At 47.7% G+C, this 27927-nt stretch overlaps 1 protein-coding gene across 1 annotated transcript in view; it reads left to right on the top strand.

Moving 5' to 3' along the window:
• SHB (SH2 domain containing adaptor protein B) overlaps window positions 1-27927 on the top strand; it is a 140941-nt gene that overhangs the window by 29986 nt on the left and 83028 nt on the right. The window contains exon 2 of the mRNA XM_034774138.1: window positions 10669-10786. Within this exon, the coding sequence (XP_034630029.1) occupies window positions 10669-10786 (118 nt within the window). The remainder of the gene's footprint in view (window positions 1-10668; window positions 10787-27927) is intronic.

Below are 27927 nucleotides of genomic sequence, written 5' to 3'. Positions count from 1 at the left end.
TTGTGTCCTCTCTTGTTTTTCTGTGATCTTGAACCTCGCTAAAGCACTGATCCTGCCCCATAGACGTGAATGGGAATTTTGCCATTGATTTCAGCGGTTGCAGGATTAGGCCCTATAAATAATAATGCAAAAATGTAGAGTTGCTGTTGCTCATGGACTGCTGCCTTATTAAGCATCGTAACCTCAATTTACGAAGAAAGTCTGGTATACTTTCACCAGCATGGCCAAATTCCACTCCATTAGCAGTATATTTGGCTTGCCTGGAACAGCAAACGAGACTAGTAAATACATTATTTTAAGAAAACCTAAGATGAAGGTTTTGAATTGAAAAAACTAGTTCAGCAAGAGTCAACAGGCCAAGAATTATTTTGCACGTCCCATCAAAGTCTCCTGTTGCTGTGAGAAAGAGGTAGAAATTCCTGCACTGGCTGTATTGGGCAAGAGGGATGTGGAATTGCCTCCTTAATAATCTTGACTATATCGAATCTTTCAGATTCTTTCATGATTAGCACTAGACCCAGGAGCTTCTTGTTAAAACTACCTCTGGCAGATGACAAGATTAGTAGTTAAAAGAGAATGTGAATCACTTTATATCTGACTAAATTTAAATGAATTCTGCTGAATTAAATCACCCTTTAAACTTTCATTGTCTAGTACTTCAACTTCTGTAGTGGTTTGCAAATTCAGCTTCTTTCCATTAAACAGTAAATGTGAGGCCAGACTTATTCATATAGATCGGGCAGGATGTTTGCTCTGCTAATCAAAAGACTGTAACTAATTGAAGTCACCTTGCTTTGAACATTGGCCCATGGGTGTTTTTTTTTTTAGTAGCCATTATTATTTTCTCCTCCTTTTCAAATTAACCATTTTTAGTGTTCTCTTTACAATTGAAGGTATGAAGAGAATTGGCCCCATCCCTAGTTTAGAAAAGTAATAACTGGAATATTAGTAAACAAGAATTTGAAAACCGGGGAAGGCGAGTAAACAGTCAGAGAACCTGTTTCCTGTAAGTTAAATGTAGTTTCTTGGCGGCGTCTGGATTAAAGCCTGTATTAGTGAAAACTGATGACTGATTGCTGTGTGGCTAATAGACTTCAAGGTCTTTTGTATTTGTCAGCCATTTGAATAAACACCACCTGATGAAACAAGTGTGCCCTGGCTTCTGACAGCAAAAATCCCTATCAATAAAACAAACCGCCGTAAAGAAGAGGTAGCGTAACTAGAAATACAATTCTGTACAAAATGGATTCACTATATTCTCAGAAGAAAACAAGGCTTGTCTGATGCTGCAGTTTCCCCCTGTGTTTGCAAACTTTTAAACATCGCTCTTAAAAACGATTTCTGCAAGCTCTCGTGATGCTGGTCTGGTTTGCTTGGGGCATAACGCTTGAAAAATCCATTCTCAAGGCTAGATGGTGACCTAGCCTTCTGAGGGAAACGGTGGGGGCGAAGAACCTGTCTGGTTTTAAGATTAAGCTAGATAAGTTTATGGAGGGAATGATTTAATGGGATAACATGATTTTAGTCAAATGAACAGCGTGCCATCGCTGGTAAATAGTATCAATGGCCAATGAGGGTCTGGCTGGAGAGTCTTGCCTACATGCTCGGGGTTCTACTGATCGCCATATTTGGGGTCGGGAAGGAATTTTCCTCCAGGGTAGATTGGCAGAGGCCATGGAGGTTTTTCGCCTTCCTCCGCAGCATGGGGCAGGGGTCACTAGCTGGAGGATTCTCTGCTACCTGAAGTCTCTAAACCACAGGATTTGGGGACTTCAACAGCAGAGTCAAGGGAAAGGGGTTGGGACGGCTTTGTGGCCTGCATCATGCGGGAGGTCAGACTAGATTATCATAATGGTCCCTTCTGACCTTAAAGTCTGAGTCTGAGTTCCTAAAAATTGATTTTGACGAGATCCCCGTTGGCACTGGCTAGCATAACCGGGTTTACAGAAACCATTTAAAAACTAGCTTTAAAATCGATTTCTGAACAAAGGCTTGGCTCGTGGACAGGACCAAAGAAGTTGTATGGAAAGTGGGTGTAAACAACTGCTGGTTGGAAAGCAGAATATCTGGTGGTAATATTGGTAGCTACCTGTGGGACAAGCCACCCGACTGACAATTTCAAACTCCCCTCCCCTTCTCTCGGACCTCTGGTTAGTTCCCTCTCTGCCAGAGAAGAGAATCCACAAGCATAAAACTTTTGAAGAACCCACAGGATTGGGTTCTTCCTGCTGAGTTTGCTGTAATCTCTGCTGTATGCACGCATACATTCTAAAGTTTCTAGCCCTTCGGGCAATGAAGATGGCAGTGATAGTCCAATGTACTTGTGTCCTGTTGAGTCTGCAGCCGGACAAACTGAGAGCAGAGAGGTGTCAATGCCTCCTTATTTAAGCATCATGTTTAAATGTATGACCATCTAAATGCCCATGTAGTTTCTTGCGTCACTGCCGAGTACCATGCAGGGTACTGCAGCTGGACTTACCTTGGACAGCTTGACTTTCAATGAGAAACTGCGTTTGGAACATGCTCTCTGCTTCAGCGGCTGGAGAAGCAGTTGAAACACAGCTGGAAACAACTGGGTTTAATTTTGGTTTGGACTCTGAGGGCCTTGGCGCCCCCCCCACTCCCCCCAAAAAAGCCCACCCACTGCCAGCTCAGTGGATTCAAATGAAAACAAAACAAAATTGGCATTTCTTAACTTCTATGTAAGTGTAATGAGTGTATTGCTTTTCGGTGTAAATGCTGTTAATTGGAGGCAGACTGGCTAAATTTCACACATGGTAGAAAGTTTCGCCTTGATTTTCTAAAATCTATAGTAGAGTAAATTTCTTTAAAATTAGAAATCTATGTTAGACTCTCCTAAATTGCGCAGTGGCCTAGGTATTTTTTCAGATACTTTTAGATGTTTCCTTACTTGTATTCCTCACAAAAATGCCCGTAAAACCATTTAAAGTGAGTTCTCAGTAACGTTTGGGATATTCGTGTAATCAACAAAATTCAGTTATTTGGAAGGGGGAAAGGATACATTTTACCAGTTTGTGGAAACTGAGGCCCTGCTCTCTTACTGAGAGCACCGGAATAAAGCATGCATCTGTTAGAAGTTAGACACATGTGGGAGATGTTGGTTAGTGAGCTCTGTAACATGCAGGTGATCTCCTGTTAGTGATTTAAAGAGAAGAGGTATTTTGTGTAACTTCAGAAAATGTCACAGGTCCAGGATGGGTCTCCGAACTTTTGCAGGCACGCTGAATGAGAGTCTTGCTTCTCTTGGCTAGGCGACACACCTGGAAAACATGATCGTAGCTATCCTCCCCCACCCAAACAAGGTGATTGAGTACCTTATTCCATAAGTAGATAAAGAGCTTTGTAAGGTAACAATGTGATAGGGCATGTGTGGTGTTTTGGCCGTATAGCACTGGAGAGCATTCGCACCTACTGGACTTTTATGTGAAAATAGGCACTGCTTGAAATGCAGAAAGACTCCGTTAATGTGCGTGAAATGCTGATCACCCCGCTGAAATTAAATCCTTGGAAAGAAAATGCAGCAATAAGAAACACTGGAAATAGCCATGTTAGCCACGCTTTCTCAGAGTGAGGATGTCTTGTCCTTAGCATGCAAGGGACATATATTTACATCTCTTTGTTTTTGTAGCATTGCGGAAATCTCTGATATCAAGCTGCTCTCTTTGTGCTCAGAACTATTCTGTAACCATGTAAAATGTCTGTCTCAGGTACTTCTCTGACCAACTCACTCTAGTGTGTGAGTGCCTCACAATCTTTAATGCATTTCCCTTTGTAAGGCCCCAGTGAGGGGGGAGAAGAGCGGTTATCGCCGTTTTATAAAGGGAACTGAGGCCCAGAGAGACTGTTACTTGCCCAAAGTCACAAAGGGTGTTTGTAGCAGAGCAGGAATTGAACCAGGGTCTCTTAGAGCCTACGCTAGTACTCCAACTACTGGACCATTCTGTAAGCTGTCTCTGAGTCCTTCAAAAAATAGAAAAACTGGGTGGGGAAAAGTGCAACGTATTAAGATACATACTTGAATCCTCTAGGCCAGCTCCCTTGGGGTTCCATGAAAGCTGTTACATCACCAGCATGGTACCTGGTTATGTGGAGCGTCCGGCACATGCTGATAAAGTTACTTACCTCTGCAAGTTGTTCTTAAGCTGATGCTGTCTGGAATTGAGATGGTGACAATCAATTGACCGACCCATAGGCAACTGATGTCCTTGGTAGCTTGAGTGGTCAGAGTTCTGTTGGGAGAACTAATTAAACTTCATGATCCCTTTATGTAGTTGGTGTCTGTGACGATCCTTTTGCAGCCTTTTATGCACCGAGACCTGACTCTATTTCTTTTGAGTGTGCTCCCTCCTGATTTATTTTCTGGCTAGCATCGCTAGCTGCGTGGAGAGCTGAAAATCCTTTTCTTCAGTGAGTATGTTGAACACAGCACTGTCTATGGTACAATGATTCTCTCTTGCTGAATCCCTACTTGGTGGTTACACATAGCAAATGGTTGGACACACACAGAACAGAGCACCAAACAGTGCTAGTTTATTTAGACCAGGGGCTTTCAACTTTTTGTAGTGTGGAGTCAACCGTCTTTGTTAACAGAGGGATTGTCTCATGAGTCACCTCTATTCTCTCATTCCCTAGTCATACAGACAACATTCCCTCCTGTTTGTGATTAGCCATTGCTGATATGGAAGGTGAAATTAGGTGGGTTAGTGTAAATTAGCCGTCTTTTTACTGTAATGTATTAGCTTGAAACAAGGAACCAGCCAGTTCTCTGCAGGCCCATAAGCAAGGAATCCATAAACCACCAGTGGTTCTCGACCCACAGACTGCGAACTGCTGCCGTAGGCCAGCTGCCTGTACAGTCTCTAGCTAACTTGTTACTGAGGAACTGAAGATGGAAAAGAATATATTCCTGGAAGATGAAAGCTGAAGCCTTATTACAAAGCATGACGATAAATACGATTGGGGTGGATTTTTTGTTGTGTGTTAGTGATGACTCTCTCCTACCTTCTCCCCACAGTCCTTGTGGGCTGTTGCTTCTCATTGTTCCCTGGGTGACTGTAAGCTGAAAGTATCTTCTGGGTGAGGAACCAGACTGTTCCCAGAAGGCAGAAGCCTGGCCTGTCTCTTTGTTAAGGGGTTTGTTTGACTCCTCCGCGCCTCTGGAGGTTCAGATGGCAGTGGTTAGTCAGGGGACTATGGAAAGAGCTGTGTCCAGCTCCCTATCCCTTTAGATTGGAGGGAAACTGCAGCTGGTCCTGAATGCAGCTGTTCACTTTCTTAGTGGTTTATGCATGCAGTATCCGACACCTGTGTCCTGCAGTCTGCACTGGCTTCCAGTTTGCTTCAGCAAGCAATGCCTATCTGCTGGATTCAGCTATAAGTGGAGGGGGTGGCCTTGTAGCTGGGTCTGCCTTCTCTTAGGGGAGATCTGCTTGGATGCTAGGGCTGATGGGCCCCTAGATTTTGTGTCAAGAGACTACTGGCAGGGCAGGATGCTGACTCTGGGATCTAGTTGGCCATGCAACAGAGCTTACCGTCTCGGGCTGTCCTTCAGTCAACCCACCCCCTGAGGAGGGTCTGGAGACGTGTGATGGGCAGGGAGGGAAAGTTACTTACGCTGTCTGGGGCAAGAAGCATTTTTTAGAACTAGGGCAATCAGATCAAGAGTGAAATATCAGGCAGGACACAGTGGGCGAGCCGGAGGGGACGGGATGACAGACACAGGTGCACAGCCCCGACCGGAGCCAGGGGCACACTGGTCCGCCTGGCCCTGTGCTACCAGCGTGCCCCTTCCTGTTGGGGGTGGGCCCATGCTGTGCCACACAGCTCCCCTGCCCAATGCCCCCTGGATCCACTGTGCCCAGAGCCCCCCTACAGCCCTTCCACCACAAATGTACAGTGCTGTGCGCACCCCCCCCCACCCAGCGCCCCCCTGTCCACAGCCTCCCAGCACCCCACACAGAACCCCACTCGCCAGTTTCCCAATACACACAGATTTTCCCTCCCTCCCTTCCTTCCTCCCTCCCAGTGCCCTTCCCCCACAGCTGCACCACCACAACTACACAATGCCCCACGCAGACCCACACTGCCCAGTGCCCTGACACACACAGATCTCCCCCATTGTCTAGCACCCCCCAACAGGCCCCCACTGTCTAGCACCCCAAAACACCCAAACCTCCCCCAGCGCTCTCCACACTCTCCCAGCCCAGCGCCCCCCACACGCCTCCCAGACACTCACTGCATCACACCCTGCCCCCTTCCCTGGCCGCACTCACCAGCCCTGCTGGGAGGTCTCTGGCTCCTAGGGTGAGAGCAGCGAGGGGAGTCTCCAGACTCTCCACGTGCTGCGCCCGCCACAAGCGCGAGCTCCGTGGCTCCCATTGGCCGGGAAAAACACCAATGGGAGCTGCCGGAGCCGCGGAGAGGGCTTGCAGGCGCCGGCAGCACGCAGAGCCCCCCCCACCCTAAGAGCCAGAGGGATCTACCGGGAGCAAGGTGGGGAGTCCCGGCGGTGCTCACCTGGGGCAGCTTCCGTCCCGGGAAGCATCCAGCAGGCAGGCTGACCCCTCTGGGTCCTAGGGTTGCGGGTTGAGGGGGCGGAGGGCTCTCTTCCCGCTCCTGGCGCCTGCAAGCCCTGCCCCTGCAGCATGTGGCGCTCCTGCCGGCAGGCGGGTGCTGGGAGCTGCCCCAGGAAGCGGTGAGCGGCAGCACGGACAGTCCCTGATATCGGGACAAAGAGCGTCCCGACCAATGTAAGGTCAGGACGCAGGACAAGTCCCGATGGGATGTCTGGTCACCCTATTTAGAACATAAGAATGGCCACACTGGGTCAGATCAAAGGTCCATCTAGCCCAGTATCCTGTCTGCCGACAATGGCCATTGTGTGCACAGTGGCCAGCACAGTGGGGGGCCGGCAACTGGCTGGGGCTGCTAGATGCTATCCCAATGCAAAGTGCTCCTGTTGTTGTTGTTGTTTCCACGACAATGGTGGTGGGGGAGGGGATCTGATAGGTGTGCTATATAAATTACTTAAATGCGTTTATGCAAAAATAATTAAGCATTTGGAAGCGTTAGAGAATTCTTCTCCTTTTGGCCTTAATCTGGAAAAGGATCCAAATAAAAGCAACGTAGGGCTTTAAGGAACTGCTTTAAAGAAATCTCTAAACTTCTTAGAAACTGTGAGGATTTGCAACTGTCAGCAAGTATAAAAGAAACCATATGTCAGCATAGGCCAGCTGCTTTATCTAGTCTGAGAATTTGTAAATTCTAATTTAAACTGAAATAGTAATGCGGGCAGCTGGGGGCTCTCTGACAGCACAGAGCTAGAGATCTAATTTTAATTAGAAAATACGGATGCAGCATTTTAGAAAGAGCCGGTCCCTGTGTCTGTCCAAGTGAACACTGCATTAGCTTGTTACTTCTGCAGCCCTCTGCATTTACACGTTTTATACGCCATGTTTTATTTCACGTATTGATTTCTAGATTATGATGAATAGCCCAGCACTTCCACCATCTGGACGACATAATCATTTTTCTGCTTGGGGGGGGAAGTCCACGGATCTCTTACGGGGTTTCCCGTGCTTGCAGGATGCTGGAGACAGAACTGTTAACAAATCATGAGCTTGATCCTGCAGACAGATCCACATACACGGGGCCCGTGTTCCTGTGTGAATCTCTGCAAGGATACACATGGGAATAAGGCTCCGTACATTCAGATCTGTTTGTTTGCCGCATCTTTGATTAGGTCTCCTCCTATAAAGCAGGTTCATCATTTCAGTCCCTCTGGTGGTGTCTGGTACCTGGAGCACTTGAATATGTTACCGTCTTGCTTTTAAACCAAATCAACATTTGACATTCTGCTGTTGGACAGCATTATATGTCTAATTTTCCCCTTAATGCTTTTCGGCAAATAGAGAAGAAGAAATTGCAAATAAAGCACGTTGTCCTTGTGAGGCTATTTTTCTGTTTCATGTCATTTTAGTGCAGTTATTTTAAAGAAAGGCAGCTATTACAGTGTCAGTATCTGGAATAGGGGACCAGCAGGGAGCCCAAGATACTATCCATCAGCTCTTGACAAAGCGCTATCTGGGAAAGTAAATGGATGGTGTTTCAGCTGTAGGGCTTTTACAGATAAATATGCCCTTGTTACTGGGAGGAATTACTGCTGCATGATGCACATTGTTGTCTTTGTGTTGAGCGCACGCAGCCGCTGACACTGCTCTGACAGCACTGCTGATTACAGCTCGTGCATACATTACTGAAGATGGAGCATTTTTCAGTGAGTTAACTATATCTGCAATAACAAGCCGTTCATTTCATTGTTAGGTGAAACAAAGGATTGGTCTTTCTCCTCCTGATTTTCCTTGTCATCTTAGTGGTTTTCAGTTTACCCAGGCCCTCAAATATCTTTAAATTATATGTGGAAAGCAGGCACCGTAGGTTTATACTTAAAACAGCCGAGAGAAGTAATTTAGAATTGCAATAATTAACTTGTGCCTGTAGGGATGACATGAGGCAAATGCTCTTTTTTTTTTTTTTTTTTTTTTTTATTTTTTTTTTTTAAGTATGAGTAACAAATACCCTGGCTTATAGTGTGCGCTGTCAGATAGCGACTACTCCTTCATTGTAAGTGACTCTCTCTCGTGTGACATGCAGGGACTCGGGCCATGATTCTTAACAATGGGAGCGATATGCATTCGTGCATTGTGTATGTTTTAGTCCCCCTCCCCCCTGTGTGCGCACACAGACACACGCAAAACAAACCCATATGATGGCTAGGCTGTCGGGCTTTCGGTAGGATCTCTCCGAGGATTCTTTGGGGTTCCTCAAGCTCTTAGATTCCTGCCCTCCCGTGCTCAGAGACTAATTTGAAAAAAAGATGGTGACCCAATTGCCATCGGCCACCTCTAACGGGAGTGCGGGTGCTTGTGCTGGATTCATGCACAGGTCCTGATCCGGCAAAGTGCTTAAGCAGACAAGGCGCCCCGTTGGCTGTAATGGGGCTCCTTACATTAAATGGGGAAGTTCACGCAGCTGTTTGCAATGGCGCGCTTGCGCGGAGTACTGTCTGTAACCATCTCCTCCTCAGCCCCTGCCCAATCTGGGCAGGAACAAAAATGGGTCTTTTTGCCATGTCCCACGCTCCCTCCCTTCAGACTCCTCACCCTCTGGGCCGGCGTGTGGCTGGGTCCCTGCCCACAATCCCCTTGCTGTCTCTGACTCCGCCCTTGCCTAGGTGGTTTCGCCCGTGTGGCGTCTGAAGCCTGGAACTTTAAATCCAGCTCACGTGGTGCCAAATGCATTCATTTTCACTCGTCGCTGGCTCCATCCTCACTTCACTCTCTGCTATTGTTCTGTGCCGTGTCTGCTCCGCCTCGCCCTATTCCCAGTGCCAAAGTTACTGGGGAATGCAAGTGTGTCTGCGGTACAATGCAGCTTGCCTTCTCCTTAGTTTTTCATCCTTGGACTTTCCTTCCCTGTGCCTTTCTTGTCCACTACCTCCCTTTTCAGCATCAGGCTGATGTAGATGGGAAGCTCTTCGGGGCAGCTTGGCCTTTTCCCTTGTCTCTGTAAAGCGCTGTGCAAAGTTACAGCACTGTAGACTTTTTAATTAATCAGTGGGCTCCTGCCCTCTCCCTGTGGCCACCAACTGTCCGCCGCTGAATGGCTGACGCGGCCTCCAGCCCCGTTTGGCAGATGGCTAAGTTGCAGGCAGCCAGCAAGGGGTGGGAATGAGTGGAAAGGCAGCACGTCCCAGGTAATACAGTACCCAAATTCACCTGCGCCTATCTATCAAGGAAGAAAGAGGTGGCGCTTGCATTCGCTTAATTTCAGTTTACTTTCTTGCCATCTAACTTCACGTGCATTTATGACGGGAAATTGAGTGGCCTTCTATAGTGTTTATAAGGAATAAAAAGTATGGGTCAGGTGGAGAAACTCAGCCTCAAAGAACGGGCTTGGTCTCGTGGTCTTTTTAATTTTTTAAATGGAAAATTAGAAACAAGGACTTGAACCATGCTTTGGTTTTATTTAATGCAATGAGAAGACGACGTGTGTGTCTTTCCTAGGAAGTAGCTTGACAGTATTTTAAGGTACTTTAGCAGTTTTGTGGTTTACAAGCTGAGTAAATATACATAAGAGTTAACAAAGCACATAAAAATGATCTTAAGTATTGAAAACGTGTGACAAGGAGAGAAGCTTTCTGGAAGCTCTGAGAAGGTATTGTGATAAATTGGAGTCCTGCGGTGGATTCAGTTGCACTAAGCATTCAGATCTCATTAATTTGCTGGTGTCCCATTATTCCCTGTGTGGTGATGTGTGAGTCAGACTCCTCAGAGGAGAGCTGCTTTTGTGAGAGGTCCATGGTTGAATGAGGAGATGCAAGCGCTTACACCTTGATTTGAGGAGAGCACTTAAAGCAGGTGCTTTCTGTTAATCAGATGTTTAAGTGCTTTGCTGAATCGGGGCCTTACTTCCAATGCTAAAAGGAGTTGGTTAAGGCCTCTTGTGAAGCTTTTGTTCTCACTTTCACTGTACAGATGTCGCCCCTTCCAGCACTTGCTGCTGATTTAGTTTCACTTAGCTTTAGCTTGTGAGTCTCAGATTACAAAAAACCTTCCTCCAATAAAAGTGTAATTTTCTTCATTTCAGGTCTTGATAGCAGATGACTACTCTGATCCGTTTGATGCCAAGAGTGAGCTGAACAAAGCGGTGAAAGGAGAAAACACTGGCTACATGGAACCTTATGAAGCCCAAAGGATAATGAGCGGTAAGAACATGGGCACTAGGCAGGTGTCAGTGAGATCGATATTTGATATGGGGTGTTTTACACATGACAGCCCTGGTCTTCAACCTAGCTGAACCAAGGTCCTTCTGCTGCGTAACACATCAGAGCAAGTATGAAGATTAAACTGTGTCTTACATAGCTTTTTGAAACTGCATTTAAGACATTCAGGAATAAAGGGAGTGAAGGAAGGTTGCAATTTGCAGCGCTTCCTGCAGGAGAGAACTCGGGCAAGGCCAGTGCAGCTTTGTGTGGGGCGCTCTTATGGTGGTTCAAAATGGGCTTAGATCAGGTTAGCTTGGATCAGTGTACACCTCTACCTTGCTATAACGTGACCCGATATAACACGAATTCAGATATAACGCGGTAAAGCAGTGCTCTGGGGGGGGGCGGGGCTGCGCACTCTGGTGGATCAAAGCAAGTTCGATATAACGCGGTTTCACCTATAACGCGGTAAGATTTTTTTTTTTGGCTCCCGAGGACAGCGTTCTATAGGGGTAGAGGTGTATTTACAGGTGGACGTCCACACACAAAGTAGTCTTGGTCTAACTATCCTGATATGAAATCGCACAAGTATCATAACTTGTTTAACTAAAGCAACTTTAGGTTAACTAGTGCAAATAGGCAAGCCCTGGCCATTGAGGGGAGGGGAGGGCATGCTCCTGCTGGGTGGCCCCTGACCTCTTGATTACCTTAATTCCTGATTATCCGAATAAAATCCTTGTTCCCTGTGATATTTGGATAATCTGAAGCATACGTAGATAAATGAACACCTGAATTCACAATCTGCTGTCTGCCTGAGACTTTGGCGGGTATGCCTGGTGGCTGTTGGGATGCCCCCATGATACCATGGCAATGAGTGTAGTATAAAAGCACAGACAGACAGACAGACAGACACATCCTTGGGCTCTGGCTGGTGAAGCTTTAATTCTGATCTAAGTGGTTTTTGCATGGGGACCTATGGCATGTTGCTAAGATGCCGGCTTGTACAGCAAGTTCACCGTTACATTAAACAAATGTCACAAAGGGCCCTATCCAATGCCAGTGCAATCAATGGGGATCTTCTCATTTCCGCAGTGGGCATTGGATGAGGTCCAAGCAGGATTATATCATTTGGGGAGATTAAGCAGCAGGAGAAGCCAAATCTGTATGAAGCAGCCGTCCTGTTTTAGTATAAATACCCATACTCCTATTTTTTTAAACAGCACACTTGAAGAGAGGTGCAGAAAATCACCGGTGATTGCATTGTTTATAAGCAGAATGCTTTCAGTGTCCTATCAAGGTGTCATTGGGCCTTTTTGTTTTTATTGTTGTAAATCTATTCAGCCATCTTCTTCAGAGGCTTTTTAGATGAATTGGGTTGAATGCTTTCTTGCTTTCACTGCTATTGAATAAATTCTTTTATTTTCAGTCTAAATATCATGGCGGGGGTTGTACGTTTTTTTTTTTTTCCTTTCATGTTTACAGTGTTTTCATTTCTTCACAAATATAAATGTTTGCCCTGTATAGAAACTCTGTGTTTTAAATAATCCGTGAAAAGGACAAGACTGTTACATCCATGTTGCAGAGCGCATTAGCTGAGATAACCGGCAACGAGTGTGTGTGGATGTGCTACTAATTCATGAGAGTGCGCGTTTTACAGTAGTCTTGGTCCAAATAGCGTTCGATGTAGTGGATGTACTGGCAGGCCAGTTCTGTGCATATATATTGGTATAAGGTTGATGTTTAGAGCACTGCAAGGATGTTAAATGATCAGGAGTCCAATCAAGCAAAGTGAATGCTGAGCACACTCAGCTCCCATTAAATTCAGTGGGAGTAGAGGATGTTCAGCATCTCACAGGAGTTGCCCAGCACCTTTCAGGATTGGACCACTGATTTGTTGTCCACTACTTAAGGACATGGTTCAACTCCTATGACAGCCAATGGGAGCCTTTCCGCTTACTTTGACTGCAGTTGGATTATGTCCCTTAATATCTAAGCATCATGCTTCTTGGTGCTTTATTGCTTGAGGAAAACCAGACGGCTCATTTGTTGGAAGCTTTCAAAGATTTCGTTTTGGATTCCTGTGTCGGCATGCAAGGATCTGTTACTGATGTTATGCAACTGCTCTCACCTATCGTGTTTAAAGAGCACGTTCTTACTCCAGTCTTTGTTGTTGTTTGTGAAATGTTCAGTGTTGAATTCCTCCGTGAAGTTGTTAGGTTGGCTGTGGTGACTGACAGGTGAAAGAGCATGTTACAATTGACAGATATGAATGAGGTTTCAGCTGATCCGGAGAACTGGCTTAAAAAGAAAAGTACTCCGATTTGTTTCAAAACCTGATGGATCCCAGATAGCGGAAGTCTGCAAACTAAGGCAAAACCTGCCATTTATTTCTTTTATCTCTCCCAAACACATCCATGGACTTCTCCCAAGTATCCGAGTTACCTTCCCAGCCTTTAAAGATATTTCAAACTACTTGCTTAAAAAAAACAAACAAAAGATGGACATTCATGGATAAAAAGATTCTGAACAATGTAAAACAGATGACATGGAAATCTTAACCTTATGTGTGTTTCCCATGTCCGTGAATGATGGGTGGGTGACCAATCGTTCTCTTAACTTCTCCATATCGAACTACTGTTAACCAAGGCACCGGTCCAGCAACTGGCCCCAGATGCATGGACGCTGGCTGAAGTTAAGGAAGGCTCTTGGTGGGCACACGGATCTATCCATTCAGAGCACCTTGCCAGGCAGGGACCTAAAACCTTTGGATTTCATGCTGCTCAAGGTAGGGAGGAAAAGACACTTGGGTTAGTAATGAGCAGAGACTTCTTGTAACTTTAGTTTCTCAGAATGGAGCCACAGTTCTTAAATATACGACTGAAAGAAAGACAGACTATCTGGAGAAATAAGTTTCCCCGAGAGTCCCAGCCTTCTGTCAGAAATAAGCTAACCGCTTCAATTGTATTAAGTAGTCAGAGCTCAAGCAGGAGAAGGATTACGTTCCTTAGTGACAATAACTTTGATCGTGTACCTGACAAATGTAGCTTGCTTGTAGACAAGCAAACTTCCCTTACAGTACTGTGTAGTCCTCCAAGCACTTAATTTGCAACAGCAATGAAATAAGACAGTGAACCTTAGCAGTCACTGGTTTGCCTGATCCAGCACCCTGTCCAGTGTAGACACAACTCTCATCTGGTTCAACACTTGCTTTCCAGATAGTGTCCCAAAAAGCGCATTCTTTGCCAGACTGGCGGTTTAGCTCGGTCTTCATGCTAAAGTCTGTAAATGGGGAGAAAATCCCTTCGTGGTCTGAGTTGTAAGACTGATGCCAGGGGAAAACAAAATGTTCCTGTTACGGAGCAAATTTGCTTGTTCTCCTGGCAGCAACTGATGTTCTGTCTCAGGCACTTGGATCAGAGAGAAATGATTATGGGCTGTCTTCGGTGAATGTTCTTCCGACCTGGAGCCCTGTGAACTCTTAGTCTAATCGTGGTCTCTCTTCCGTGTTCTAGGGTGGGACCTTGGCTACCCAGTTCCTCAGGAAACCGAAGCCACTTTTTGGACTCCATTCCTTGTGGTGGCCTAGCTAACCTTTGTTTTGTAATAGGTATTTTTACAGCACCTAGCACTGGGAGGTGCTGGTGTCCTGACTGGGGCCTCCCGGAACCACTGTAAAATGAATAATAAGTTTTGTGAGATGTTGGAGGTGACTCCACAGTTCCAGTTGCATCGAGATCCCTATTTTCACACTTCAGGGACTGAATTTAGTGTTGAAATTTGGCGAAAGAGAGAACCGATATTTTCCATGAAAAATATTTACTAGTTTTTAGAGAGGAAACCTTTTAAAATATTCCCTTGCTGAAGTATTGCCCTGTTTGCCTTGGAGTTTGGGCTTCCTGTAGCTACACCACCATGGTTCTTCCGCTCCAAACTACTCCTCTCTTTCTGATTATACCTTGGACATAAGCCACTTGTCAGACTTTAAAAGGAAACTGCGTTACTGCCTTTGTTCAGAATTGCTGTCCAGAGCTGTACAAAAGTTAGCTGTGGACGTGCTCTTGGCCATTAGCTACTTTTCTTCTTGGCAAATCACCGTTTTCTGTGTTTGAATCATGTGAGACTTTTTGGTTATATTTGAAAAACATTTCATGTCCATGTTTTCTGAGATTTCAACCAAAAATTCAGCCTTTGGCGGTTGAAGCTGTAGACACCGCATGTTTTGGATGAATAAATTGGGTAGATTTGTTATCTAAAGCATAACTGTATTCCTTTCCATAGCCAGGATAAAAGCAAGGTTTAATAAAACCCCAACATTGTCTTCCTTTATTCTTGTGGAATGAGCCTGCTGTTTAATTATGTCACAAGTGGGTAGGCAATAGCCTTGATAGGATCATTTAATGTGTTAAACAGCAGGACAGAAAAATATAATTGATTCTTCATTTGTCATTTTATGGTCCGATCTGTGATTAAGACTGAACAAAGACCTTCTTGGACAGCAAGGCCCTAAATACATTCAGTGATCTTGCTCGTTCTGCATTTATGCCCTTTACTTACTCTAGATTGGCTTTCACTTCCCCAGGGATGTGCTGTTTAATGGATACAGTGCTTTACTTTGAAGACCCTTCTAATGCATTTCATGGACACTCACAATAAGATGTTGGCTCAGGCAGTGTCGTGGGGTCTGTGTCGAATACTTCGGGGAAGATAGCTTCATAAAAGGGAAGAATTACACTGCGGTTACTAAAAGTCCAGACGTCAGATTGTGATGTCTGTTGCTAATGGTTGGCATTTGGAGTGCGTTTGGTCTGTGGCAGCTATGACGTGGTATTAGTGTCGGTGAACAGCTTCTAAAGAGAAGATCCATAAAGGCACAATGTAATCCTCCGAAACGAAGGGCCAGCCAGCTGTGTGCTGGGATCACTGTGAGGTGCAGCAGTTCAGGGGAGTAGTGGGATCTGGTGTGCTCTATGGAGCTTTTTGATGTGTAGGAGGGAGTGCATCTGCTCTACATTCCTTCCTGGGGTACAGCCCTCTCTTCCAGGGGCAGATCTGCCCTTCAGGCTGGCAGGGAGGAAGATGGAGGGAGGGAAAGGTAGCAGGATGGCTGCCTCTTGACCCCTTTTTGAGGTGCTGGGCATCCTCATACCACTACACAGGGACCTTGCACCCTCTTGAGTAGGGACTGCAGTTGTGCCTGACTCTTAGCAGGGCATGCAAGGGACGGGGTGCAAGGGGGAGTTCCCTGTGCTCCTGCATAAGGGCCGGGCACAGTTCGGCTCTGAACTTGGCTAGGACTATGTATGGCTCAAAATGGAAAGCTTCACAATGCAATAAAAAGTGTTGAAAGGCTCAAATCCTGCCATTGACTTGCTTGAGGCCGTAACCCTGTTGGTAAAAGTTGCCCAGTCAGCTTGTCCCATTCGGTCCTCAGCAGAGCGCTGGAAGGCAGCTTTATAAGGAGAGCCCAGCATCTCGGTATTGTCACGGCTGCAGGACGCCCCCTAGCCAGAGCCCAGGAGGAAGGACTGGGGGGAGGAATGTGAGTCAGAAACGTGGTGTCTGCCCCCTGCTGTTTGAAAAAGAGGCAGCTACTGGGATTGCTGCTAGGCTGCTGTCCCCAGTCGCTGCTCCGGGGCTCCAGAGGTCATGTCCGATTCTGGGTAGTAGATGTCCAGTGCGTGCTGAAGCTTTCCCCAATCCCCGTGTAATCACTGGCTGCCAGAAGGCAGAATGCCACCTCTGTCCTCCCTCACCCCACAACCATCTAAGGACCTTCTTTCTGGCTGGGGAGAGGCGGGGGGAGGAAGAATCTGTGCTCTTCTGGGCAAGGAAAGGGGCTCCCTGCTGCTGGGCCCCTGGCCAGCTCTTCTGGCTGTTGCGAGTGGGGCATCTCTACTGCTTTACCTCTCCCAGCCTCGCTTTTCTCCCACGCGCCGGCCCAGCGCCGCCGGCTGCTCAGAGCTTTGCCAAGAGGCAGCAGAGTGTAACGGGACGCGATTGCTGTCGGTCTGGGTAGCCGCTGTGAGACTCACCCGGGTCTCAGCGGTTTCACTGATCGGTGCTGGGACTGTCTGAGGGCAGCCCGGCGTCTCATCCACCAAGTTCTGTGCATGTCCCGAAGGGCTACCCGGTGGCAGGAATTGGTGGCTTGTGTGTCCTTGCAGGGCAGGTGGCTGAATGGATCTGTCGGGCCTGGGTATCGTTGTTGAAGAGACCTAGGAGATGGGTGCTAACTTGCTTTTATAACTGTACACCTAGTGTCAGTACCTGGGCTCTTAGCACCGAGTATCACCCCTCTTGGGGCGGGCGCTCTGGACCGAGCGGGAGATGGGGAAGGGTTGGGGGGACTGCTGTTCCCATGCAGCTGGGGATGGCTGTACTTGGCTGGGCCATGCTTTTTCTGAAAACTGCAGCAAGGCCCATTCTGTGCGGTCCCCTCCTCCTGCTCCCCAGCACTTTGGAGGCACCTGAGCAGTGCCGTGTCTCCTGGTGACTCTTCCGAGGCGGTGCATCTCCTTCTGTGCAGCTGGGCCCCCGGGAGCAGTGAGCAGAGCCCTCCAGCTGGGTGACCCATCTCTCGCAGCTGAGTGAAGCAATATACTCCGCAGACTGCTTGCGACACTCGACAAAGCAGGACTCTTACAGAGCCCAGAGGAGAGGGTCCAAGTGTGGACCGTGACTCGGACAGTGTGCTAATGCAGTTATACAAGGACAGCATGCAGAGGAGCGTGTGTGTGTCACCTTATCAGAGGGATAAGTGAACGCTAATTACAATGTTAATCTAATCCACTCTGAGACTTTGTCCAGTTACGTCTGTTGTGACGGTATTTTTTTGAGCGCCAAATTAAATTAGTCTCTATTTCAACTCCTGGTTTCAATTAGCAGGGACTCAAGATGACACATAATTGATTAAACAAAGATCAGTTTGAAAGATGATAAATTTAGACCCAATCAAAGATTACATGTCCCAAACCGAACTGCCCTGCAAAATGTCTGTAAAATTCATGCTATCCTGAAAGAACAAAAATGAATTCCCATCCCTCCAAACATCAGCTGGCAAAGCAGAGGATACTGGGGCTTGTACTGCCGACAGAGAAGGGCATTGGGCATGTGTGCCATTAATGGTGTTTGCACATCACACCATCCCACAGCTCTGTCTGATCCAGTGCTGTCCTGGTCCCCTTGTTAAAATTCAACCCCCCCCCAAGTTAAAGAAGCTTGGGGTGACTTCTGTCTGCAGTGCACTTCACCCCCTCTCCAGAGGCTGGGTAATCAACCTCCCAGCCAGAGATGACTTATCCCCAGAATCTAGTGCTGAAAAGCACCTGTTTTGGCCTTTGGAAAGGATCAGATTGTGCCAGGAGTTGAGTATTTTCAAACACATCTGTGGGAAGGGTATTCTCCACCTCCCCCAAAGCCCATTTCAAATTACACAAGCTGAGTTCTCTGCTATGCCATTAATATAATCTGTATGTCTTTCAGCTTGGAGAATGACTCCAATATGCATAATGCGTGGCTGTTGTTTCAAGGTTGCACAGAGGCCAAGTTGTGGTCATTTTTCACGTGCTGCATGTATTTAAAAAAAATTCCATTTGGCTGAATGTAAAATGCAGCACTGTCCTATGCCCAGACATGTTCCTTCTCTAGAAAGTTTTCAGTCCGCTTCTGCGTAAGTTTCACTCTGGCATTCAGCCTTTCCTAGTTCAGTCATATACTTTCCCATTCTTCTCAATATTTCTTAATACAGCTGTGGTCTAGCTTTAAGAATATGTAAAACCATAGTTAATAAAAATGCTTTTATTTTTACTACAAGCACTCTATCTGATGTTACTTCATTTCCAAAGTGTGTTCTGTCAGCCCTTAGAATGCTAATGAGCATGGTGTGCGCTGTACCCAGAATGTATCACGCTTTTCCCATGTGTCATCTGTTCAAACTGGAACTAAGATGCAATTTTTTAAATTAGTGAGGTGGTAATTAACCATTGACACGGCTTCCCAGGTCACGGGGTGAATTCTCTTTCAGAAAAAGTCAGCCACTTCTGACGTGGAGGCTCCTTGGTGCTGGAGAAGAGCTGGCGCAGGCAGACGTGCTGGGCCTGATGCAGGCCGCACTAGGGGAATTTCTCTGACGGCTGGCCTGTGCTGTGCAAGAGGCCAGACCAGGTGATCCTGATGGTCCCTCTTGCCTTAAGAGCTAGGATTGTTAATAAACAAAGGATGTCTCTTTGTACTAAACTTATACAAATGCGTGGAACCGGGTATCTTCTAAAGCACAGGGGAGCGGAGCCATAGGGATGTTGCGTGGGATGGTGGTGTGTGACGGGTGTGGGATGTGGGGACAGACCAGATAATCATTCTTCTCCCCCCTCCGACGCACGCCCTCAAGGGAAGAGCAAGGGGGGCGGATTAACCCTTTGAGGTACAACAGGGTCCCTTCCACGCAGGTCCCACCCTCCTCCCCAGTACTCAGGAAGCGTGAGACTTTTGTCACGTGTATTGCCATGGTGCTGTGGGGCCCCGCTGTGCCAGGAGCTTAGATACAGCAAAGGGACACACTCTGCCCCGAAGAGCTCGATAAACCCTTTGGCAGGCTGCTGACTTCCCATTTGCCAGTCCATTAAGTACTGTTCCGACTGTCCTCTCCTGCAGTACTGTGAAGCACATTGTGTTTAGTTACGGCGGTTCTGCAACCCACCCCTCTCCTGCGGCAGGATATGCTGGGCTTTCTCCTCACTTCTCAGGCCAGATCCGAACCTTTTCCATTCAGCACCCAGTCTGTCGTCTTACTCAAAACGCTGACAGCCAGGGATTCCCTTCATATGCTCCGCGCTTCTCCATTGAGTCTGCCCTTGCTGTTTGTGTGATCAGCCAGGGGCCCGTCTGTCTGGGCAGCCAGACTCTGCAGGTAGGTGTTGCTGTGGAAGATTGGCAAAGCAGGAGCCCGGGTGCACGGAGGAGGTGTGAAGCAGCGATTCAGGGCCCTGGTTTGAATTGCTGTTTGTCCTGAGGGCTGGCAGCTTTTCATTTGGCCTTTCTGCTAATTTTCTCCTCCAAACTAGAAATTGGAAGAAGTGTGAAAGGAGAGTTGCCTCCTGGGGAACTTCTGTTTCTCCCCGGAATTCAGGGTGTTAAAGTCCGAGCAGGACGGTGCTAATCCCCGGGGGCCGCCCTTGCCACCTGGAATGAGAGCTTTGCCATTAGTACAGAGGGCACAGAGTGGCTAGTGACACTGTGGACAGGGAAGCTAATGCTGGAGGGTTCTGCATTGCATGGTGCTCTGGATGCACATCTAGCATTCTGTGATCTGTGCTGCCGCCAGGTTTGTACAGAGCCTAGCACAGTGGGTCCCGATCCATGCCTAGGGCTCCTAAGCACGGCCACAACACAGAGTGGGCTTCTAGAAAAGCGATTCCTTTGTTTCAGCCTTCTGCAAAATTCCTTGTGGATGGGAGAGTCTCGGCATAGCCAATGCTTCCCGTACTGTGGCCTGTAACGTTATTTGCCTGGACTGGAAAGTGCGGTACAGCGACAGGCACTTCCAGCTTAGGGGACTCAAAACAGACATCCTAGTACAACACCTACCGTACGTCTCTCTTCAGCTCAGGAAAAGCTTGGCCCTGTTGCCCGTGAGAAGCTCGTGAGCCTAGGAACAGGGATAGGCAGGGAGTCAAAGTTCAGCAAGGCAGGAAGTCCGTCCAGTGTCCAAATCTGCCTCCCAACACATCTGTCACTCAGGGTGCCCAAAGCCAACAAGAGCAAGTGCAAGGAGCTGAATCTCCTAGCTAAGCAGGGATGGGTTTCGACAGCGCCTGCAGGAAGTGGGGCTGATTCCGGACTCAGATTCCTCTGAGTCCGGACCCACAAGGCGCCCCAGCAGGACCCTGGGGCTCGCTGAATGCAGCCCTGAGCACTTGGGGTTACTTGACCTCCAGGAGGCTATTTGGGATAGTGGGAAAGCTTAGCCCAAGTGACTGGCCTGAAAGAAAACCTGGGAAATTCTGTGACATCGCGGTCATCACACACGCCTTCCGCCTCCTGACGTGCCCGGACACCAAGGTGAAGAACGTTGCAACAATCGCCCTGCACGCCGCCACCGAGAAACGAATCGGCAGATCTCCCTCCGACCGAGATGTGGCCACCTTCCTGAGCGGCTCCCTGGACGGCGACTTTGCCCGGGACAGGGGCGATCTCGCCTCACTGTGGTCCCGCGCCCGCAATGCCACGTGCCGGCTGGGGAAGCGACTGGGCTGCCGCTGGGAATGGAGCGAGGAACGGCAGGAGCTGGGAGTCCTGATACCGCGGATCGGAACGGAGGACAAAATCATCGTCACCCCTGGAGCCAGAGGCGTGCTGGAGAGATCCCTGAAGGCCGCCGTCCATGTGCTCTACGTGGACACCGTGAAGAAAAAAACGGACCCGGGCAAGGCCTTCGAAGTAACCAGCAAGTGGGACTCCAGCAACCACTTCCTCCCCACGGGCAGCTTCACCCGGTTCGCTGACTGGCGGTTCATACACTGCGCCCGGCTGAATTGTGTCCCCCTCAACGGTGCCATCCGCCACGGGAACCGGGACAAATGCTGCAGGAAGTGCGGGTACGTCACCGAAACCCTGCCCCACGTCCTATGCTGCTGCAAGCCCCACGCCAGAGCCTGGCAGCTACGCCACAACGCCGTCCAGGACCGTCTAGTGAAGGCCATCGACCCGCGTCTGGGAGAGATCACTGTCAACTGCACTGTCCCCGGCACCGACAGCCCGCTGCGCCCAGACATCATCGTCACGGACGAGGTTGGAAAAAAGATCATCCTGGTCAACGTCACAATTCCATTCAAGAACAGGACCCCGGCCTTCCATGAAGCCCGAGCCCGCAAGCTCGAAAAGTACGCCCCCCTAGCTGACACCCTACGGACTAAGGGCTACGAGGTGCACATCGACTCCCTGCTCGTTGGGGCCCTGGGTGCCTGGGACCCATGTAACGAACGCATGCTGAGGACCTGTGGGGTGGGCCGTCATTACGCACGGCTCATGAGACGCCTAATGGTCTCGGACGCTATTAGTTGGTCCTGGGACATCTACACAGAGCACGTCACCGGCCACCGCCAATACCGAGAGTGAGCCGGGGAGACCTCGTGCACCCACAAGGGGGAAGAGACTTATAAACCCCCCTGCTGGACTCTATCCCCTGAACCCACCGAACCTAACTGAATCCCACCACATGAGGGTCACCCCATTACCCAGCCCATTTACTGATACCCATGAATGTCTCTACTTTCTGTATGGGTGATTGACCCTTACCACTTATCAGCTGTTTCCTGATCCCGCCCACCGGTTTCCCCCCCCCCCCATTGGGGACATTGCAGTCTGTATATATTATGTGTGCTGCCCAACCCCAAAACACTAACATCCCCCCTATACTCTGTATGTTATCCCCAATGACCAATAACTGACGCCTCAAATTTTCTGTATTTATTTTTCTTCGTACCGCTGGCTTTGTTGCCATACATTGTTCTGCTCTTGCCCTGCCCGGAGTGGCTGGGAGAGACGGGCTGGCACACCTCACTCAAGGCTGCTGTTTGGAGGGTGGAGTGATTTCACTATGTAATATTTTAAGCACTTTGTGGCCCTGTATAATGGAGTGGAGAATGTAATTGCTGTGTAGGGTGTGGTTTGCCTTCTCTCTCCCCTCCTCTCTGCCCCCCATCACAAAGATACTTTCAAGGGACTGCTGAGTGCCTTTTGGTCACCAAGCATTATTCTGAGAGCTCAAATCACCCCCAAGAACTGCTCCCCTAGGCTTACTAAAACGAAGCACTTCCATTTCCTTTCTTCCTTTTCTGGACCTCCCCTTCTGTGTGTTTTCGTTCGCTTTCTTCTTCTTGCCAGGTGAGCTGCCTTCCCCTCCCTGCTCTCACTGTTGTTGTTTCCTTTGTCTGTTTTCATCCTGTAGGTAGGTCTGTGTGAGACCTCACTTCTGGTTGGGGTGGGTGGGTGCGTGGGTTTCTCCCAGGATCCTCTGCTCTCTCGTGCTTCCTTCAAGTCCCCTCTGGCTGCAGGTGGCGGGGCGTGACTCCCTTCACAGCCTGGTGCTTGCTGTGAATTCACTGGACCAGAGGGAGTCACTAAAGAGCAGTGTGCAGCGCTGCCTGCCCCCCAGCGCAGACTGCCGCTGTCTCTTCTCCCCCTAGCCAAGCAAATCTGATTCCCAACGAACATCCTGCCTCTCGATCAGCTGTGAAACTCCCTCCATGTTTCCTCAGTTGTCCTTTCTGTGCATTTCCCCTTTCCTTCCCAGTCTGGTCCTCTCCCCCTAGCCCTGTACCCGCTGCTTCACCGAGAAAGGAGAGCAGTAGGAGAGTTAAACTAGCTCAGTTATGGGGGGGGGATTGTTCAGCTCTGATCTTGGTGGATGGGGGAAGTTGTGTGTCCAGGGGCAGAAGGGGGGGGTTAAGTCATTTTTTTCTTCAGTAGAACCTCAGAATTATGAACACCAGAATTACAAACTGACCAGTCAACCACACACCTCGTTTGGAACTGGAAGTGTGCAATCCGGCAGCAGGAGAGACCAAAGATTAAAAAAAAAAAGAAAAGCAGTACATAGTAACACAGTACAGTACTATGTTAAACGTAAACTACTAAAAAATAAAGGGAAAGATAAAGATTTGACAAGGTAAGGAAACTTTCTTTCATTTAAATTAAGAGGGTTAAAAGCAGCATTTGTCATCTGCATAGTAAAGTTTCAAAGCTGTATTAAGCCAATGTTCAGCTGTAAACCTTTAAAGAACATCCGTAATGTTTTGTTCAGAGTTACAAACAACCCCGTTCCCAAGTTGTTCATAACTCCAAGGTTCTACTGTACTTCACTTGTATTGTCTGCAGAAGCAGACTGCTTGCTTGTCACACGAGCACCAAATGCCCCGCCGTCCACCTACCAGGAGCAACATCATGAAACTAACTGAGATCACTGTAGCTTTGGACTGGTGCTGCTACTGTCCCCTCTCTTATGGAGACGTGCTAGGAGTACTAGCAGGATCACTCTGCAAGATAGCTTGAAAATGTTGGGAGTGCTGGGAAAGCAGCATTCCCATGGACCTGTACCTACTGTAAACCAACCCCTGGACGCCAGTTCCCCTTGTAACTCCAGAGGACATTTTTTGTTTGAGCATGTAACTTCATGCAGCGCAGCGACTGCAGGCATTTCAGATTGCGGTGAGTCAGTCCTTGCAAAATACTTAATCCTTTTAGGCAGGTTGTTTCTGGCACATCGCTGCTGCTGGTAAAGAAGAAATGATAGGGTGTAATTACTTTCCTCTTTATTAGGTCTCAGTCCTTACTGGTGGTAGTTTGTGACCAGGTCTGTTTCATGAAGACCCATTCGGAAATGAGGATGTTGGACCTAGCAAAACAAACCTGTAATCTATAGACCAAGGGTAGGCAACCTATGGCACATGCGCCAAAGGCGGCACACGAGCTGATTTTCAGTGGCACTCGCACTGCCCGGGTCCTGGCCACCGGTCTGGGGGGCTCTGCATTTTAATTTAATTTTAAATGGAGCTTCTTAAACATTTTAAAAACCTTATTTACTTTACATCCAACAATAGTTTAGTTATATATTATAGACTTATAGAATCTAAAAACGTTAAAATGTATGACTGGCACGCGAAACCTTAAATGAGAGTGAATAAATGAAGACTCGGCACACCGCTTCTGAATGGTTGCCGACCCCTGCCATAGATGCTTCGCATTAGCAGCTATCTGTGGCTGGAAGTAGATCAGTTTGAGGTATGCTTGCTAGCTGAAGCTGACTCTGAGAAGAGGGAAATAGCTGCCTGTGGTGGAGAATGAAGAGCCACGTTGCCCCTTAAACTGTGGATAGCAGGCACTACATTTTAAACATTTTGGGCCCAATCTTGTAATTCTTACTTGGGCTAATCTCCCGCTCAGTCCAGTGGGACTCTGTCCTGAGTAAGGACTGCAGGATTGACCCTTGGTTGTGGGAAGAAGCAGCAAAATTTTGGGGCACATTTCAAACTTCATCAATTCAGATGCTCACCTTTAGAATAGAGGCCAGACTTAAAGAGCATTTCGGGGCCAGATCCAGAGCCCACAGAAATCAGTGGGAAGGATCAAGCCCCTGGGAGATAATGGTGACATTTGGATATCTAATATTTGTATCACAGCTTCCTGAGTAGCATGAATTGCCTATAGGACAGCAGTTTAGTTGGGAATTGGTCCTGCTTTGAGCAGGGGGTTGGACTAGATGACCTCCTGAGGTCCCTTCCAACCCTGATATTCTATGATTCTGTGAATTACATAGCCAATGTAAATAGGCTGTATAGTAGTAACGCTGGCTAAGTGAGGTCTGGAAAGCCATTCAAAGATGTCCGCAGAGATGTCATGGAGATGCCCGCTCTGATTCAGCAATTATGTGTTTGGGGACATGGATTGACGGAGGAGAGACTATTGGACAAAGTCCTTCTGACCCAACTTTTTTGTTGGTCCTTGCTCCATTTTAGAAATCTGGCTACAGCTTTCATGTGGAAATGGTTTGAAAAAGGGGAAAAAAGTGTGCTGGAGAAGGCAGGTCTTACTACACTATTTCCCCCGCTGTTGTGAAATAGAAAGGGAAGGCTAACAAACAGGATTCCTTCCTTTTTATTACCTCGTATGCATGCAAGGTAGGACATGACTGAAAAGATTCCAGGGCTGCATCAAAGCAAACCCTGCCCTTCTCTTTAACTATAGCTATAAAGACCACGTGTCTGATGTGAAATTACAGGCAACTGACAAAATGGTGCCCTTGTCTACGCTGGGCACTTAACATCATGTGAGTTAACTTGAGTTCTAACCCTGTAACTTTCCAGTGTAGCCAGGGTCAAAATGAGGGGTGAGCATACTCTTCATACAAAATGGAGCATATCAGACAGCAATTTACTGATGCTTAGTTGTGGCAAGTGTCACTCAAAACACAGACAATGAGAAACGCTTTGCAATTTTTGTGGAAGGTTGAGTTTTTCAGTCAGCAATTGGCACTGTTTTTTCTATATGATTATACTGTGCTTTTCTTCTTTGAGTGATGGTCCCTACTGTATTCCACTGTGGGTTATGCATGCTCATCACGTGCTTGGAGCCAGAGAATTTGAAACTAGTGTCTGTTGGTCCCCACGTGTGTCTGGGCTCACCTTGTCCCTCAGTATGAGAGGGGAAAAGGGTGGGGCAGACTGACCGTGTCTCCAGTTTCTTCTCACCCACACGATCCAGGTCGGAACCTGCACTGTCCGTAGCTTTGGCTTCGGCCTACAAAATAAGAATTAGATTCCACTTTGTAAACAGTTCTAGTATGACATCCCTGACTACCAATCCTCCTCCCAACGTTTCCTCATCTCCTGACCCAGTGGAGTGGTAAGATCAAGCACCACATCCGTTTCACCTCCAGGCTTGGTATTTGAATGGGCATCATCCTTAGAACGTTCATGCTCCATGGCCACGTGAAACATCCTCTCTAATTGTAGGAAGGACTCTACTAGAAGATGTTACCTAGCTAAATAAAAGTGCTTTTCTTCTTGGGCACAGCAAAGGAGCATTATCCCGGAAACTGCAGATATTCCTTCATGTTGGACTATATCCTCTCTGAAGACATCCAGGCCTGTTCATCAGCTCCTTGCAAGTCCACTTGCTGGTAATCAGTCCATACCATCCACCTTCTCAGGGCTACTGGGTTTTCATGCATCCTCTGAGAATCAGATTCCAGAAAGACCTAGTCCAGAGCCTCTCCGCTATTCCCCAGTGGGACCTGAACCTTGTTCTCTCAGTGCTCAAAATGCCCCCCTTTGAACCTTTAGTTTCTCGCACCATGTCTCTCTCTTTTTTTTTTTTCTTCCTTCTTCCGTGAAGATCACTTTTCTTATAGCCATCACTTCTTCAGCTGGATGGGTTGGCGAGCGTGGAACGATGATGGCAGATCCTCCTTATTCTATATTCCAGAAGGATAAGGTTTCTTTGTGTCTACACCTCAAATTCATCCCCAGAGTAGCTTCAGAATTTCACCATAACCAATCGATTTCACTTAACTGTGTTCTTCCCAAAACCTCACACTTCCGCAGAAGAAAGAAGACTCCTCTTCCTTGATGTTTGACAGGCCTTGGCCCTTTACCTGCAAAGAACAAAATCAGTCAGGAAATCCCTGAGACTGCTCCTCGGTATAGCAGAAGGAATTAGGGGCCATGCCATCTCCACTCAGAGAATCTCCAAATGGATCTCTGGCTGCATTCTACTCTATCAACCCACCCTCTGCCACCCTACCATGGGGTGAGAGCTCATTCCACAAGAGCGCAAGAAATATGGCATCACTTCAAGAGCAGCCCCTCCTGGATATCTCTAAAGAGGCCATGTGGAGCTTCTCACGCTTTTGTGAGGCTCCGGTGCAGGATGCCTCTGACGCCTCTGCTTGACTCTACATCCTCACACCCACCTCCTACCTAAGTGCTACTTGTTAGTCACCCAGAATGGCATACAATAGTGACCATCTCTTGAAGAAGAAAAGGAAGTTACTGACCTGTAACTGGAGGCTCTCTGAGCTGCTTGGTCCCTCTCTGTATTCTGCTACCTGTCCTCCTTCCCCTCTGCCTTGGAGCGTCTCTGATTTGCAGTGGAGAAGGAACTGGAAAGGTGGCCAGTCCGCCCTGCCCTTTATCCCCTTGGATGGAGGCATGAGGCCGTCAGGGCGTGGGCACAGACCAATAGACCCTACTTTCAAATTCCCCGGCTTTGGGCGCATGGGGAGCATGCAGAACTCACAGTGGAATACAGAGAGGGACCACACCTCTGAAGAAGCTTCAGTTACAGGTCAGTAATGTCCTCTTCTAATGCTTTAAGAGATATTGCTGCTGCTTTGGTTGACACTTGCCAGTTTTAGTTTTAGATAAAATGTTTTCAGTGCTGTATCTTTTTTTATTTTCATAATTACATCCATACAGCTCACTAGAGGTTAAAAATGGTTTTTATTTTAAGAATGCAGGTTGTCTACTTGCTCTAGAAGCTTGGAATTAACTTCCACCTTTGCTAAGGCTTCTTGAAAACGAAGTCTCTTGCTCCAGTGAAAAATTTCCAATATGTCCTGTGTTTTGCTGCTTAAATCATGGCCTGAT

This window comes from Trachemys scripta, chromosome 6 (assembly GCF_013100865.1).
Source record: "Trachemys scripta elegans isolate TJP31775 chromosome 6, CAS_Tse_1.0, whole genome shotgun sequence".
Lineage (NCBI taxonomy): Eukaryota > Metazoa > Chordata > Testudines > Emydidae > Trachemys > Trachemys scripta.
Note: the sequence above shows the minus strand (reverse complement) of the source record. Positions and strands in the feature narration are given on the sequence as shown.